At 39.7% G+C, this 15,492-nt stretch overlaps 2 protein-coding genes across 3 annotated transcripts; both read left to right on the top strand.

The window, feature by feature from the left end:
• The first annotated feature begins 258 nt into the window (after positions 1–258).
• eapp (e2f-associated phosphoprotein) lies at positions 259–5,772 on the top strand. 2 transcript variants are annotated; one of them, XM_028035553.1, is made up of 6 exons: positions 259–444; positions 887–1,065; positions 1,503–1,595; positions 2,251–2,359; positions 2,450–2,578; positions 4,734–5,772. In XM_028035553.1, exons 1-6 carry the CDS (start codon positions 365–367, stop codon positions 5,005–5,007), a joined length of 864 nt encoding a protein of 287 aa, XP_027891354.1. In that variant the 5' UTR covers positions 259–364; the 3' UTR covers positions 5,008–5,772. The 2 variants fall into 2 exon arrangements, with proteins under 2 accessions (XP_027891354.1, XP_027891353.1); XM_028035552.1 differs by having other exon boundaries at positions 260–444; positions 1,494–1,595.
• A 1,582-nt stretch (positions 5,773–7,354) lies between these two features.
• Positions 7,355–13,289, top strand: sptssa (serine palmitoyltransferase, small subunit A). The gene is made up of 2 exons (XM_028035555.1): positions 7,355–7,544; positions 11,281–13,289. The coding sequence occupies exons 1-2, from the start codon at positions 7,442–7,444 to the stop codon at positions 11,382–11,384; spliced, it is 207 nt and encodes a 68-aa protein (XP_027891356.1). The 5' UTR covers positions 7,355–7,441; the 3' UTR covers positions 11,385–13,289.
• Positions 13,290–15,492: the final 2,203 nt, after the last annotated feature.

Raw genomic sequence — 15,492 nt, forward strand, 5'->3', positions numbered from 1 at the left:
AACATACCAGAAAGTCAGGCACAGAATAAAACTTTTGTGGAGGCCTAGTCAAAGTCTGGATTTAAATTCAATAGAGATGCTGTGGCTCGACCTTGGTGCAAATCATGACAAAACATCCTATTAGTTTTATGGTGTAATTATTTTTTCACCTGGTACCAGATTCATTTGGGTTATTATTAATAAATTTTAAAAATCAATGAAATATTTTAGATACATTTGCTCTACTCTCCAGTCCACCAGAAGGCGCTAAAGACACTAAATTAGTCAGCGTCCAAATAAATGTAAACGAAGAAGAAGCTACTTCACATCCAGGTGGATTGGATTTATTTCCTTTTGTCATAGGTTTTGTTTTTATGTCTACAGAATGAACAAGTTGAGTAAACCCCAGGAGTTTGACTCGTATGAAATTGAGGAACCGAGCGACGAAGAGCGAGCTGAGAGCAGGTATGCTACACATTAGCTTTGAACCATTAGCATGAGGCTAGGAGCTAAAGGCTAGCTGGATCCTAACATGTAAACAAAACGCAGGCGGTGGGTATATGTTGAAGCCTGGTCCTAACTGTCAGGGCTTTATGTTGAGAGAATGTGTTTATTTCTGGCTGTAAGCAGCAAAGCAAGGCAGCGCATGAAGGGTCTTCATTAAACACACTGACAGCTGAGATTCTAGTGTTTATGTCCGACACTGGTTGGAAGAAAAAGTTTTTGAATACTCGTATTGTCACCTTTAACCTTACTGCAATAAGGTTAAAGGTGACAAAGGTGTCACAAAAGTATCTCGACGTTTGCGATAGTATCTATGGATATGTCTATTCTACGGTCTATGGGACAGAAAGGAGGGACATAAGGCAGCAACATGTTTGCATAAGAACGTTTCACTTGGTTTCAGCTCAGAGGACGAGCTGGACGTGCTGCTGAACGGAACCCCGGAGCAGAAGAAGAAGCTGATACGGGAGTACCTGACAGGGGAGAGCGAGTCATCCAGTGAGGATGAGTTTGAAAAAGAGATGGAGGCCGAACTTAGCTCCACCATCCGGACCATGGAGGGAACCTGGGGACCAGCAGCTGGTAACTTGGTTTACACTCCCAACTGCCATTCTACAGGGTTTGCGTCTCAATGAATCGAAATGATTCACACTATTTAGAGTTTGTCTGTTTGGAAATTATTCTGTACAAATTCAGAGGGTTGAATGTTAAAAGTAAATTGCAAAATAAATAGCAAAGCATATGAGAACAGATATAGAGACATCTTAAGTGCAAAATATATATGTGTCCTGTACAGTTTTGGCTTCATTACTGTTCTAATTTTGTTATTCCTTCAGCAAATGGCCTTATAGCGAGTCTGTAAGCGCCAGTTAACACTTAGGTGATTACTAAGTTAGTTGATGATTGTTTCAGTAATTGATTAATCGGATTGTTTCAGCCCTAAATTGAACATTGTGAGCTGTTGGACAGAATCTATTTTCAAATAAACTGACATAAATATTCTGGGACAGATCCCACAGGTGGAGGAAGTGCTGGAGCTTCCTGCGTTTCCAAACCTCAGATGTACGATAAGGTCTACTTTGATTCTGACTCAGAGGATGACGACACACCAGGTAAGGTCTGCACGGTTCATCATGAAAAAGACCTTTCATTCTTTCTCTCTATGCCTAAATCAGGTCAGTTAGAATTACCAAAACTGTCTCTGTTTACTAAATGCTAGAATTCTGAGAGATGCTTTTCTTCTAATGCAGAAGTTTACATACTCCTAGATGAGGATGTTGGGGTTTTTTGAGTTTTGTGTTAATTCAGAATGTTAAATGGGGAAATTGCAAATGACAGAGAATATATTTCAAAAATGGCATCATTCCATTCATTCCTTCTGTGAGTTGTACAGTCAGTTTTTTGTTTGGTTTCAAGAATATAGTCATAATATTAGCAGAGTAAAAACATAATTTTACAAAAAAAAACAAACCAAAAAACAAAAACTTAAGATTTGGAGAAGAAAAATATTTGAATGAGAAAAGACGCTTGGGTACATCAGGGTGTGATGTGAGCAGCTCAGTCAGTGGTTCTTTCATCCTTTTATTTACATAATCATTTCACAGTTCTGCTGACGTGTATTAAGTTAAATCTATACCAGAGTTCAACCAACTGACCTACAGCAGGAAAACACTCTGATTTAATGTTAGAGAGTGTGGAGGAAAAAACAGTCGCCTGTTTGAAGTGGCCATGTTGAGTCTTGAACAGTGATCTGAATCTGTACTGTAGGCAGCTCCACAGACCGGCGGCGCAGGCAGCGTATGGTTCTCAGTAACGATGAGCTGCTGTACGACCCAGACGAGGACGACAGGGACCAGGCCTGGGTGGACGCAAGGAGGTACCAGCATGTCCTTTTTTCTGCTATGAAAGTGCAGCACAACGATGGTTTTCCTATCTGTGTAAATTGGCTTTCTTTCATCCTGTGAAGGTATAACGGCAGAAAGCATCAGAGCACAGCATCCCGGTCCCTGGCTGGCCAGAACTATCGCCTTCCCAGCAGTGACGCCGTGTTGAACTGTCCTGCCTGCATGACCACGCTCTGCCTGGACTGTCAGAGGTCAGGAGAAACACAATCATCTCTGCATCCACACTGAGCATGGGCAATACATATGTCAAGCTGTTGGGATCACAGAGCATCGTCTACCACATGCTGACTGTAACCTCTTGGTAAACGTAGTGATTATAGCCAACCTGTAACCTGTACAGTACAATCATCTTCTTTGTTTTGTTTACATTCAAGATGATTTGATTGTTCCCTCACCAGGACACAAAGTGGTCCACCAGCTCTGTGTACTCAGCCTCTTGTCCATCTCTGATACACCGAGCAACTGCAGAATTACCTAAGTATTTCTGCAGATGACAGAAGTCAGTCTTATGCTGGAAGTCTGAAGTGTAGAGTGAAAAGGAATGGGGAGATAGAGTCCCCTGTGGTGCTCCTGTGTTACTGACCACCAAACAGTCCTTCAGTCTCACAAACTGCGTTTTGTTTGTGAGGTAGTCATAGATCCAGGTGATTGTTGAGGCTTCCACCTGTGTTTTCTGGAGTTTCTCTCAGAGCAGATCAGGGTGAATTGTGTTAAATTCACTGGAGAAATCAAAGAACATGATCCTCACAGTGCTGCCTGCTTTGTCCAGATGACAGTGGATTTGTTGAAAAAGGTGTATCATGGCATCTTCAACTCCATCTCCATGGTGATGAATAAACTGCAGGGGCCCCTGATATGAGCTTGTCTACTTATTCAGATGGTCCAACAGGAGTCTCTCCAGGACCTTCATGATGTGGGTTGTCATGGTAACTGGTCTATAGTCATTGATGACTGATAGCTAAGTTTTCTTTGGTACCGGAACCAGACAGGATGTCTTCCACAACAACAGAACCTTTTCTTGGGTCAAGCTATTGTTGAAGAGATGCTAAAGAATCCCACAGAGCTGCTTTGCAGCTTCAGGCCTTCAGGACTCTGGGGCTGACACCATCTGGACCTGCAGCCTTGTTCTGGTTCTTCACCTGACTTCTAAATCCAGAAAAGTGGGAACAGCAGCAGCTCCTAATTTGGTTGAAGACAAACTTGTAGAAGCAGAAGAATCCATGGAAACTAGAACATCTGTCAAACAGAAACTGTTTGACAGCTGTAGGTTAGAGGAAGGTGGGATGTGTGTTTGGCTGTGGACAGAAGAGGATGATGATGATGATGATGATGAGCTTGTTCCTGAACTGAACCTGTTCAGGAACAAGCGTCCATCTATCTCAGTGGTACCCAAAGTGGGTCCTCGAGGGCCGGCATCCTGTATGTTTTAGTTCTCTCCCTGGTTTAACGCACCTGGATCAAATGATGGCTCCTTAGAAGGTCTAAGAAGAACATTAACATGCTGAAAAGGTTGTTACTACCACCAGGGATTGAACTAAAGCGTGCAGGATGCCGACCCTCAAGGTCCGATTTTGGGCACCCCTGATCTATCTGATCCTCCTTTTGTTTGAACCCTATAATCCTCTTCATCCCTGACCACACATCTCTGATATTGTTCCTCTGCAGTTTATTCTCCTGCTTTTTCTTCTACTTCTCTTTGCTGTCTCCAGTTTTGACTCTGATCAGCTTCTGTATAGTCCTCCACAATAACTGAAAAGAGTGGCAGAAGCAAATGAGATGGATTAGCAGAATGGGGAACAACTGCTGGTGTCATTCTACCATGAAATATCATCTTTGCTGCCTAAAACGTGAGCTGTTAGCATGTCTTTAAATTCTTGAAACTGTCATAGAGATTCAGTCTTCAGTCAGAGATATCTTGAGATTAGTTTCATGACTGACTGCTACTGGAGATCCTTCCTGGCCACAGCATCACTGTCTATGACAACACTTTACTTGGATACTTGAATGATATCAGTTATGGCAACATTTAATTTCCCTTTGGTATAAATAAAGTATTTTTGAATTGAATTTTTAATTTAGCGAAATCATGAGCATGGTGAAAGGGTGTGAATATTTTTGCATAGTACTGTGTGTATAAATATGTTTTTAAACTGGCTTCATCCAACAGGAAACCTTTCCATGGTTTCTAATGTGAATTTATTACAAGCTGTCCTGTTTCTAATTGTGCAATAACTATCCAGTCCAGCCATATTGTAAAGTAGCTGAGATTTGTAACATCTCAAAGCAGTGTTTGATGAATTGGAAACCGTGTTGAATAAATACCGTTCTGTGTTTTGTCTTCACCAGGCATGAAAAGTATCGCACACAGTATCGAGCCATGTTTGTGATGAACTGCACAGTGAAGACAGACGAGGTGCTGCGCTACAAAACGCAGCAGGAGAAAAAGCCCAGGAAGAGGAGGAGAGGCCAGACAGCAGAGGGTGCCAGCCCGAGGCCGGCAGGCATGGACTCTGATGAGATCTACCACCCTGTGAAATGTTCTGAGTGCTCCACAGAGGTGGCTGTGTTTGACAAAGATGAGGTCTACCATTTCTTTAACATACTGGCCAGTCACTGCTGAGGTGGACTGAACGGGTTCAAATCCTGAATTTCTCTTTTGCCTGTTTTCCAGTTTGTCTGTGGAACCTTGTCCAACAGAAACTGTTTTACCTGTTTTGACTAAAATGATTGTTCTATTATCAATAGCTGGATTTCCTCTCAACTTTTGATAAATCCAGTTTCCTCCATTAGCCTCAGTTTTCATAGAGGTTCACCTCAGCCTGTTGTCAGAGTCTTTCACAGCCTAATAAACTACTACTTCACGTCCCAGTTCACTTCTGCTTGGGAATGAATTTTAGGTTTATGCTCTTAGGTCATATTGTGAAATCCACATAATTCTCTTTGTTTTCAGCAACTTTTTAAACAACTAAAAGACTTTTAAACAGTTGTAATTTTAATATCTACTTCTTTTTTAACAACTATCATCTGCTGCACAGTTCCGAAAGCGTTAAGATGTTTTTATGGATTACTTATTTATGGTGAAACGTTTATGGTCACAGGCCAGTAGAATACAAAAGACAGAGACTTGATGTTGAGAAGTAATCCTGTGTTATTCATCAGCTGGATTCATATTCCTCAGGAAAAAAATGAGACATCAGTTTTGCGGGATGGACTTTTATAATTATGACATTTGCTGTGGTGGGTATAGGCCACATAGGTGGTCCCATACAGCAACAGCTGCTACAACTAAAATAAACAAGTAATTAATGGCAGTGTTGCTCAGCTCTGATTGGTACCGTTTATTATGCTCTATATTGAAAAAGTATGTAAAAAAAAAATTGAAAATATAATCAAAACCCCACCCCCTGTTTTTCATTCTCCTGAATTTTAAATCAGTGTCAATCAAATGCAGTAAAAGGAAAAAATAAGCATACTGTCTTACCAAAACACAGAATAATTGTTTTAAAAATAAGGAATATATTTTTTTCTTAACATCATTCCCATTATTTTTCATGATTTTTATTTTCCTGTTGCCAAAAAGTTTACATTTTGAAGTAGTTCAGAACAGTTAGAGTACTATGTAATTCTGAGCTATGTCTGTAGTTCTGCTGCTGGAGGATAAATTGACCACTTTTCCTAACTGCTGGAATATTCTACTCTCTAGCTTTCATTCTTTGCTGTTATTTCAGTCAACTTTAATGTTTTCCCTTAGTTTTTGTCTCTTCATAAAAAACACATGGATTGTTATACTAATAAGTATTAGTAGTATATCATAATTATCATTAGCATACTAGTAATAGAATATTAGTTCTATTACTAGTACCATTACTACTAGTAGTGGTATTATTTGCAAATCCTGAACCTTTTTTTGTACATAGTTAGAATTTTTAGTTAGAATTTTATTCAATTTTATTCTGATAATGCAAAATGTTCTTATATTTAACCTTGACCTGTAGTCATGTTTGTTGTAAGATTGTAAGATTTTTTTTTTCTTTTTTAAATTTACAATAAAATGTACAACAAGTTACATAAACAGTAACTAAAAGAACGATGAGGCTTAAGGGAGATAAAAGAGCAAAAATTACAAACAGGAAAAGGTTACAATACGAAAAGGTTAAATACAGCAAATTAGGGTAGATTACATGAGAAATTCTTTACAAATTGAAGTAGTCTTTAAAGCTTTAGTATCAGTACAGTACTTCAGAGAATACAAATATGAAGAAACATAGGCACAAAAAGCATTCAATTTGGGTTTCAACTTAAGAAATTTGCAGCTGTGGATATTACATTTAGCTAAAATTAATATTACGTTTCTAACAAAGACTTTATTTTTGTGGAGTGTTTAAACAGAAAAAGCCACATAATATAGTTTTAAAGTTAAACGATACATCTATTTACATTATTTTTTAGTTATAAAAACATATCTTTCCAAAATATTTGAATATAAGAGCAGTCCCAGAAAAGATGAGTGATGGTTTCCTCAGAATTGGGACAAAATGAACATAGAGGGTCTACATTTGGGTGATATTTAAATATTTTACTATTAACAGGATAACATCTATGGAGAATCTTTAGACACTTCTCGGATCTTATTAGTTATTAAGTATTTCTTCAGCAATAACCAAACATCTTTCCAGAAAATATCATTAAATATATTGTCCCCCCAAAATGTAGAAGCTGGTTTGCTTATATGAGCTCTTATTATTAGTTCTCTAATACATTTATTAGTTTTTCTACTTAAAAATGGGTGAGACCAGAGTTACCAATGAATAATTGTTCTGTTAAGTAATCAGTATGGTGTTGAACAGAAGGTGACAATAACATTTTCACCCCGCGAATCCTGAACCATATTCATGTGTATGTCCTGAATTACGTCAGATTCGCGCAATAGAAAACCGAGCTGTTATTGGTTGAAAATAAACACCATACGAAATACAGGAAGTCACTCTGGAAAACGCCGGAAGACGACAGGCAGGCTTGGTGAAAGCTAAGTTGAAGTATTCTGAAGTTGGACTATGGCGCTTGGAGATTGTTGGAAGCAGCTGTCCTGGTTTTATTACCAGTACCTGCTAGTGACAGCGCTGTACATGCTGGAGCCCTGGGAGAGGACGGTGTTCAGTATCCTTTTCCGTGTCACAATGACTCAAACTTGCTGCTAGTGGCTAGCGGAAGCTAACCTTAGCGTTAGGCTAAGTGATAATTTGACACAACTTGAGCTGAATTGGCTTTGAGGTTCACATCAAGTCAGTAATAAATGTAAACTACACGAGTTTATGATTAATAGGGTTTTCTTCTATGTATTTAAGTAGAAAAGTAAGTTTACTTCTTCCTATTATTGTCACCTGGGAATCAAAAGGGTTTTAATTCCCAGCCCTTACTCTGTCCTGAGAATCTCCACCAGCGTAAGTTCTCTGAATACAGAGCTTGTTTATAGTTGAAACTGGTGGAAACTCTTCCTGTTGAGTGACAAACGTAGTTTTTCATTAACCTGGCCCGTTTAAATAAAAACGAGAAGAGGAATGAAGGTTTCGGGTTTAACCGATGGATCTGTCATTGCGTCACTGCTTCGTTTTGACGGGACATGACTAATTAATTTAGCGTTTCTCAACCGGGGCGTTGAGAGGATGACGGGGGGGGGGGGGGGGGGGCTGACATTATTTTGGGAGGCGTTTGCTTGAAGGTAAAGTTTACACCAAAGATGCACAACAATACCAGTTTAAACTTTGAACAATTTGCAAAAAACAATATGGCAGAAATAACACAACAGTTTGTCATACTTTTGCGCGGCATTTTCAGTTGTTTTTGTGAGACTAGCAAGAGGCGTATTCGAAAATGGCACAGAACAAGAAGAAATGCCATCAGTTCGATTGAATACCTTGATTATGGGTTCATACCTTTACCAATACACCCACAACTTCCACAGTGTTTACTATGTGTACAAGTTTTTTCCAAATGAGGCAATGAAGCCATCACAACTCAAGGAGCATCTTACGAAGATCCACGGGGAGAAGGCTGACAAGGCCTTCTTTCAGACTCTTAAAGAGCAGCAGGGTTGGAGAAGCATCACCAGTCTCTTTACCAGGAAAATGAACCAGTCTGATAGTGGGCCAGTGGCGTCCTATAACATCTCTCTGCTAATAGCCAAATGTGGGCAGCCGTACACAGTTGGAGAAAAATTGGTGCTCCCTGCCATCAGAAAGGTAATCTCTACTGTGCTGGAGCGGGACCCCACGCAGGTGCTGAAATCCATACCACTAAGCAATTACATCGTAGCACGCAGAATTAATAAAATGGGTGCGGATACGGAGGAGCAGCTGTGTGCCATTTTAAGGGATTCTCCGCTCACCCTTCAGGATGAGACGACCATTCCCAACAACAATGCTTTAAGGCCCCCAGCAGTGAGGACATGGCTGAAGAGTTTTTGTTTTCAAAATATCTGAAAACGGACACAAAGGGTCAGACCATTTTCAATGCCCTTTATGGCTATTTACAGGAAAAGTCCATCCCAATAACAAATATCCTGGCATGCGCCACTGACGATGCCCCCTCGATGGTTGGCAGGTATCACAGCTTCACTGCTCTTCTTAAGGAGCAGGTCCTGAAGGTGCGGACAGTCCTTTGCATCCTGCACCACCACAACCTTGTGGCCAAATGTAATAGTCCACCTCTCAATGAGTCCCTCAATATCGCAGTCAAGGCAGTTAACAAAATAAAAGCCCATGCCCTAAATGACAGATTGTTCCGACTGCTATGCCAGGAGAATGATGAGATTTTTGAGCGTCGTCTTCTCCTCACAAATGTGCGCTGGCTCTCAAGGGGAAACTGCCTTGTTCTTTTTTGTAGTCTGTTTGAAGGTAAACAGACTACCTTCATACAGACTACAGAAACATCGTGGAGTTTCTGGAGTCGATTGGTTCAGCTCTGGGGGAACAGGTGACTTCCAGCCACTGCGACATCATGTACCTCGCAGACTTCTTTGAAAAAATGAACAAAGTCACGTTAAAGCTCCAAGGAAATGGCTTTACTCTTGTCCAGTGCAAAGCAGTGGACAAGTCTCATCTCCAGGCTGTATCTGTACAACAGAGCATAGGCAGGAGGCAGTTAGCTAATTTCCCATAGTTGATAAAGTTGGTTATTATAATTGATTATGCTTATTTAATTTCGATGAATTATTGCATTGCTAATAATAATAATAGCCTAATCATTACAGGTGTCTGAGGAGCTTACCGATGACCGCCTCTTCATTTATGTGGAACACCTGAAAACGGTTCGGGCCGATCTGAAAATGCGCTTCTGGGATCTCCTGGATCTTGAAGTTCCCGTGTGGGTGGTCCAGCCCTTTCAGGCGGACGTGGTCGACTGCGATATTGTCATCCAGGAGCATCTTGTTGATGTTCAGTGCGACGTTGAGGCCCAAGCTATTTTTCGCACCTTTGGCTGGGGCAGCATGTGGACCAAATATGCCACACGTTATCCCACTCTTTGGGAGAAGGCCAGGCTGCTGCTTCTTGTTTTCCCGACCACATATCTCGTGGAGCAGGGATTCAGCCAGGTCCTCCACATGCAGTCCAAGTACCGAAATCGTTTGAACTTGGCAACTTCTGGTGCACTATGGCTGAAACTTAGTTCTCTGCAACCCGCAATAAAGAAACTGGCTGAAAAACACCAGGTACAGGGTTCCCATTAGTTTTTCAAATGAATTTCCTTTGAAAATCAGCCTAAAAATCCTACTTCGTTCTCTGTTCCCAAGTGGCAGATTCTTTTAAGTTGGGATAATTATTCTGTTCATTGTTTGGCATTTCTGATTGGCTGTTATTTAATTAATATATGAATGGTAGATTGCTGGCTGTTTCTGATTGGTTCCTGTTTATTATAGTTAATTAAAGTTTGAATTGAAATTTCTAGCCATTCTGATTGGCTGAAGTTAGACATATCTAATTTAAGTTAAATTTCGGCTGCTTTTTTTTTAGAAAAATTACTGGATACATAGACAGATGAACTCAACAACAAACGTATTTACTCATTTTAGTCTGTTCCTTCAACCATCAGGTTTGAGCAAAGTGTTATTCTGTCCTTTAGTCTTTCCAGAGTTTTATGAAGCTGAAATCATTCATTGAACTGTGGGGGATGTCTGTGCTGCTGCTACATATTTTGCATTGAGATGCTATTTCAGGCTTGAATAGATTCACTGAGAGGCTAACTCCTTCAACACAGCTTAAACACAACAATAGTCTTTCTCAGCGTCGCATCAGATCGGTTTTTGAAGCAGAAATGGATCAAAACAAGCTGCTTCATTATCTACCGCTACAAAGAGTAGATGATCGCTTCCCCGTCGCCTGAATACCGCAGCTAGGAATAATGGAATAGGACTCCGGTTCTATTTTGTGGGTTTTCTTCTCTCTGAACTTAAGAGGGATGACCGGGGGCATTCGTATTGCGCCGCTAGAGGTGAAATTCTTGGACCGGCGCAAGACGGTAGATGTAGATGTCGCATGTGTGTCTGATTTATGGGTGTATCAGAAGCACACAAATATGGAGGTCCCAGCTCTGGTATGTTTTAAAAGAAAGAGAAAGTGAATAACTGCACTAAAATCTTTGTAATTAATCACAATTAACATGTTAATGTCCCGGCCCAAATAGAAACACAACCAATTTTTTGATCTTCTTCTTCCTCTAAAATAGTGTGGATGCCATGCATTGACCTTTAACCCTCACCATAATTTTTGCCTCTACAAGGAATCTCTACAGTGTAATTGTTATTTTATGATGTGATGCCGCTAATAACTCTGTAATCCCTTGCAGCAGAAAGAGTCTTTTCCCACTAGGAAGTTCTACCTTAATCTCTGCCTGTCAGACTCTCTGCTGATCTCAGTGGCTGCCATGGCCATCTACACCGGCTACGTCTTCATGCCACAGCACATCATGGCCATCCTCCACTACTTTGAGGTTGTCCAGTGAGCCGTCTCCTCTGGCGTTCCACTAGTCCAGCCCGTCGTCCATCCCCCTACCACATCCTCCAACAACTCTCCGCTTTTCTGTGCTTGGATACATGTCCCTGTTTGAGGTCGGACTGTCACAGAACTTCTCTCCTCATGGAATCCAGATCAAAAGTGGAAGCTGGGAACGCTGTTCTGGAGGCCATGTAAGAATACATCCAACCGCTGTGAGGGCGGACATTGTAAGCAGTGTTTTACTTGGAGAAGTGCTTCGTTTCAGCTTTTTCACCTTGACTCAAGTGCACTTTACTGTTGGAGTGATGTGTAATTTGTTGGACTGTACTTTGCTTTTGCTATCCTCTAGTTGAATTAACTCCTGTAGTTGTTTGACTGGCTGAGCAGGATGAGATCTTTAGATCTGGAGCTTTCCATCTCGTGTGACGAAGCTCAGCATTCCTCCAACCTGATCTGGATAATTAAACCATATGCAGCATAAAGCCTCTACAGGGAGAGCCTGGTTAGCTCTGTTGCAGCTAGTTAACAGCAAGCAGTTTTTTCACTATGAAACATGATGCTGTAGTTCTCTTTATGGCACACAATCCTTAATATAGATTTTTTTTTTATCTTCTCTTTTCTTTTAAACTCATTATGTTTAGTTATATTTTATCTTTAGATTTGGGTGAGTTTTTTATTTTATTTTTTTGGAACTAATAGAGTAGATTGTTGCCATACTCTGCATCCCAAAATTATAGTTCTTCACTTATTGAGTATAAAGAAACAATCTGCAAAAGTCTTAACATTTTTTTGTCCATCATGACTTTTCTGATTCTTAACTTCAAATCTATAAAAATACAACAAATATCTGTAAAATTAATTCCACTAACCACTACTTTGAGGAATTCTAGCTCTAGAGTGAAGCTCTTCACAAATGAGTTGTAAACTGTAAAAAGCTGACAAATTCCTTTACAGACAGTAGATCTAGGAAATGTGTTGCAATGAAATGATTGTGAAAATCTGATTGTCAAGAACAAAAACATCTCTGAATTTCCTGTAACTCAAGATATGTGTTTTAATAGATACTTTCTATTTATGTTTGACATGTAAAAAAATGTTAACCCTTCTGTGGTCTTTTGAACCCCACAAGCTTTTGACCCAGTACACTGCACTTTGACCCAGGGTCACTGCGGTCCGGTGGGGTTGCAGTGACCCTGTGTGCGCTTCCCCGTTGTCTGTCACGGCAAGACAGCAGGAGGGTTAAACAATTCAAGGTTTAGGTTGTTTGTCAGTTTTCCTTTGTTGTTCATTCCAGAGATTTAACTGTGGTTTTCGTATTTGTTTAATCTCTGAAATGCTCCAACCAATCCTCAGGCATCATTGTGAGCAGCAGTTACCTCCATCCCCGTTTTAATTGTTCTGTTTTCTGGTGTCAGAGGATGTTTTTGTGGTTAAATTGCAAAATTGGACCAGAATTGGTTTCTGAGAGCCAAAGTTTGTGAGAATTTGGAGTCTATTCTCAGTCCAGTGCAACTCCTTATATGTGATCTCAGTAACAATCTGTTCCTCCAGCTTGGCACTTGACCAACACATCAGGAAGGATTTATTGGACTGTCAAAAGGAAGGTTCAGTGGGAAAGAAAATCAGTCAAAATAAGGCCTTATCTAATTAAGTCTAAGCTAATTTGTCCTTATAACAAAATATCGGATATCCTTTTTATATTTTGGTTGCATTTATTAGCAACATAAACTCCCACTGCCACAGCTAACACTTTCTCCTGCTAAAATACGTACTTTTCTTGAATGTATATATTCTTGTAAACATATTTGTAAAGTTTTGTAGTCAGATAATTTGACATGAGATGTTTTGGTGAAGACATTGTAATACCGTTCTATATATCTGAAATGATTAAAGTTATACTTGTTTTACCTACTTTTGGTTTTCATGTTTAAAGTTTTGTCTTGTAAGATGGCTTTTAGTCAAATCTGAAACATTTATGTGTTTATTGATTGAAAATTTCAAACATATTTTCTTGCATTTTTAGACAATGGAAGAAAATGATTTATTTTAGTTCAATCATGAATGACACACAGACCCCATTACTAAGGTGGTGTTAGCTAGTTCAGAAAACTATAAAGTAGACAAAATGAATGATGGTGATGGATCACACATACAAAGATACACAATAATAAAGGGAATTTTTCCTCATGTAGCATACTAAGTATGTTACATGCATACTAGTTTTTCTATAATAAACTGAATTGAATGAAATTGCTGATTAGTTAGCTAGCAATTGTACAAATACAACTATGGGGTAAAAAAAACCTAGATACTGGTATATCAATAGTATAAACTTGTGTTTGGTTCACAAAGTATACATTACTGTCAGTCACAGCCCATCAGAACCAAATATTTCAATGAAATTGCATAGAAAATGAATGTGGGTCATGACCCACTTTTGGAAACTAGGTATTTGTAATTCGAAATGTAAATGTAATCAAATGTATTAAAGGAGGTAAGATTGAATTTTAAGTTGCACGATGCCAATAAACAATTTCTTGAGAAATAAGTGGAATAGTGAAATAATCCAAACGTTGTGTCAAAAACATAGTAAGAAAGCGACCTCACCCAGTCATTTTTGACCGCATGTAGGAGTTAGAAAGTGCTGAATAAAATGCATTCCACACTTTTTGAATTATATTTGTGAAACATCATCAATTTCTTTCTACTTCACAGCTATGTTCTACTCTGTGTTGCTCTTACACTACAAAATCACTACATTTTTGGTAAAGTTTTTGGCTGCAAGAAGATGAAATACTACAAAGTTTAAATGCCTTTGCAAACAACTAAATTTATTCCGTGACTGCGCAGTAATCGGTGTTTCTTACGGTCTCTGCTAGTCAAATAAATAGCAAGGAATCGACACGCAACTTCTGTCTATTATATCAGTTCTGTTTGAACTGACTGATTAATAAGTGACTCGATTATTTAGTTCAGAGTGTTGTTAGAAGTTTATTATGCCCATGTCTAATGCTAATGCCCATAATTTCCTAAGTGTGCTATATTGTTCAGCTTTAGCAACAGTTAGTTTCCCTGCGCGTGGCGAAGATCACGTTCACTGCTAACAGGAGGAACTAACTGTGCTCGTGAAGTCGCGAGGGCTACATGTTCTCCACGTTGTTCTCAATGGCGCCGGGTACGCCCAGTGCGCGAGCACGTCGAAAACAGCTCGTATTGTCATTTAACCCTGAACTGCTATAAACAGTAGAACATATGTTCAGCTCCACTGCTGACGGGGGGAGAACCCACAACCTCTGAAATGCTGCGCGTCTGACTTTACATGAAAGGCTCCCGAGTCCCGATTACTTTACCCAAAACATACTTTTAATAAGAAATGTGACGTCACATGTTGTCATTAAAGCCAGTGACCCCCCTCTCCTGCCTCCGTTCCTCAGCTCCAGTTCTACACAGCGAACATCACATCCAGCACGTCCCACACCGCTCTCACATTCAGCACACACATTCTCTGTGTGAAGCAGCGAGAACAACAGCGGAACATGTGGAACCTGCTTTTCAAAATAAAGCCCTAGTATCACTGTTGATACTAGGGCAACATATCATATATACAGATATGTTGGTTTAGTTCCATGATGAATTGTTGTCATGTAATAAAAACAGCTCAAACACTGATACAAACAGTAGGATTGGTGGCTAAATGTGTGAAAGCTGAAATGTGTTCTTCCTTCACTGTTAGCTCATCTGCAGAACAGGAGGAGTCCAAACAGTGGAAAGGATCATCAGGACTGAGCTTTCCTCAATACAGGATTTGTACAGTTCTATGGTCAAGAAAAGGGTAGCCAACATCTCTGCAGACCCCACACATCCTGGACATGAACTGTTTAGACCTGAGTGCTGTTTGGAAAAAGCATCCAGCAGAGAGACAGCTTCTTCCACCATAATGTCTCATATTGATACCTTGCAAATGTGCACTAATTCAACATTGTCTCCCTCTTTTTGTTAAAACACTGTATATAGAAAGAAACGAAATATTAATTTTTTTATTTAGCCTTTTTTATATATTCATATTTTGAAATGTTTACAGTGAGGCTAACAGCTAGCATCATTTAGATTATGAG

The sequence above is a fragment of the Xiphophorus couchianus genome, chromosome 13, assembly GCF_001444195.1.
Source record: "Xiphophorus couchianus chromosome 13, X_couchianus-1.0, whole genome shotgun sequence".
NCBI lineage: Eukaryota > Metazoa > Chordata > Actinopteri > Cyprinodontiformes > Poeciliidae > Xiphophorus > Xiphophorus couchianus.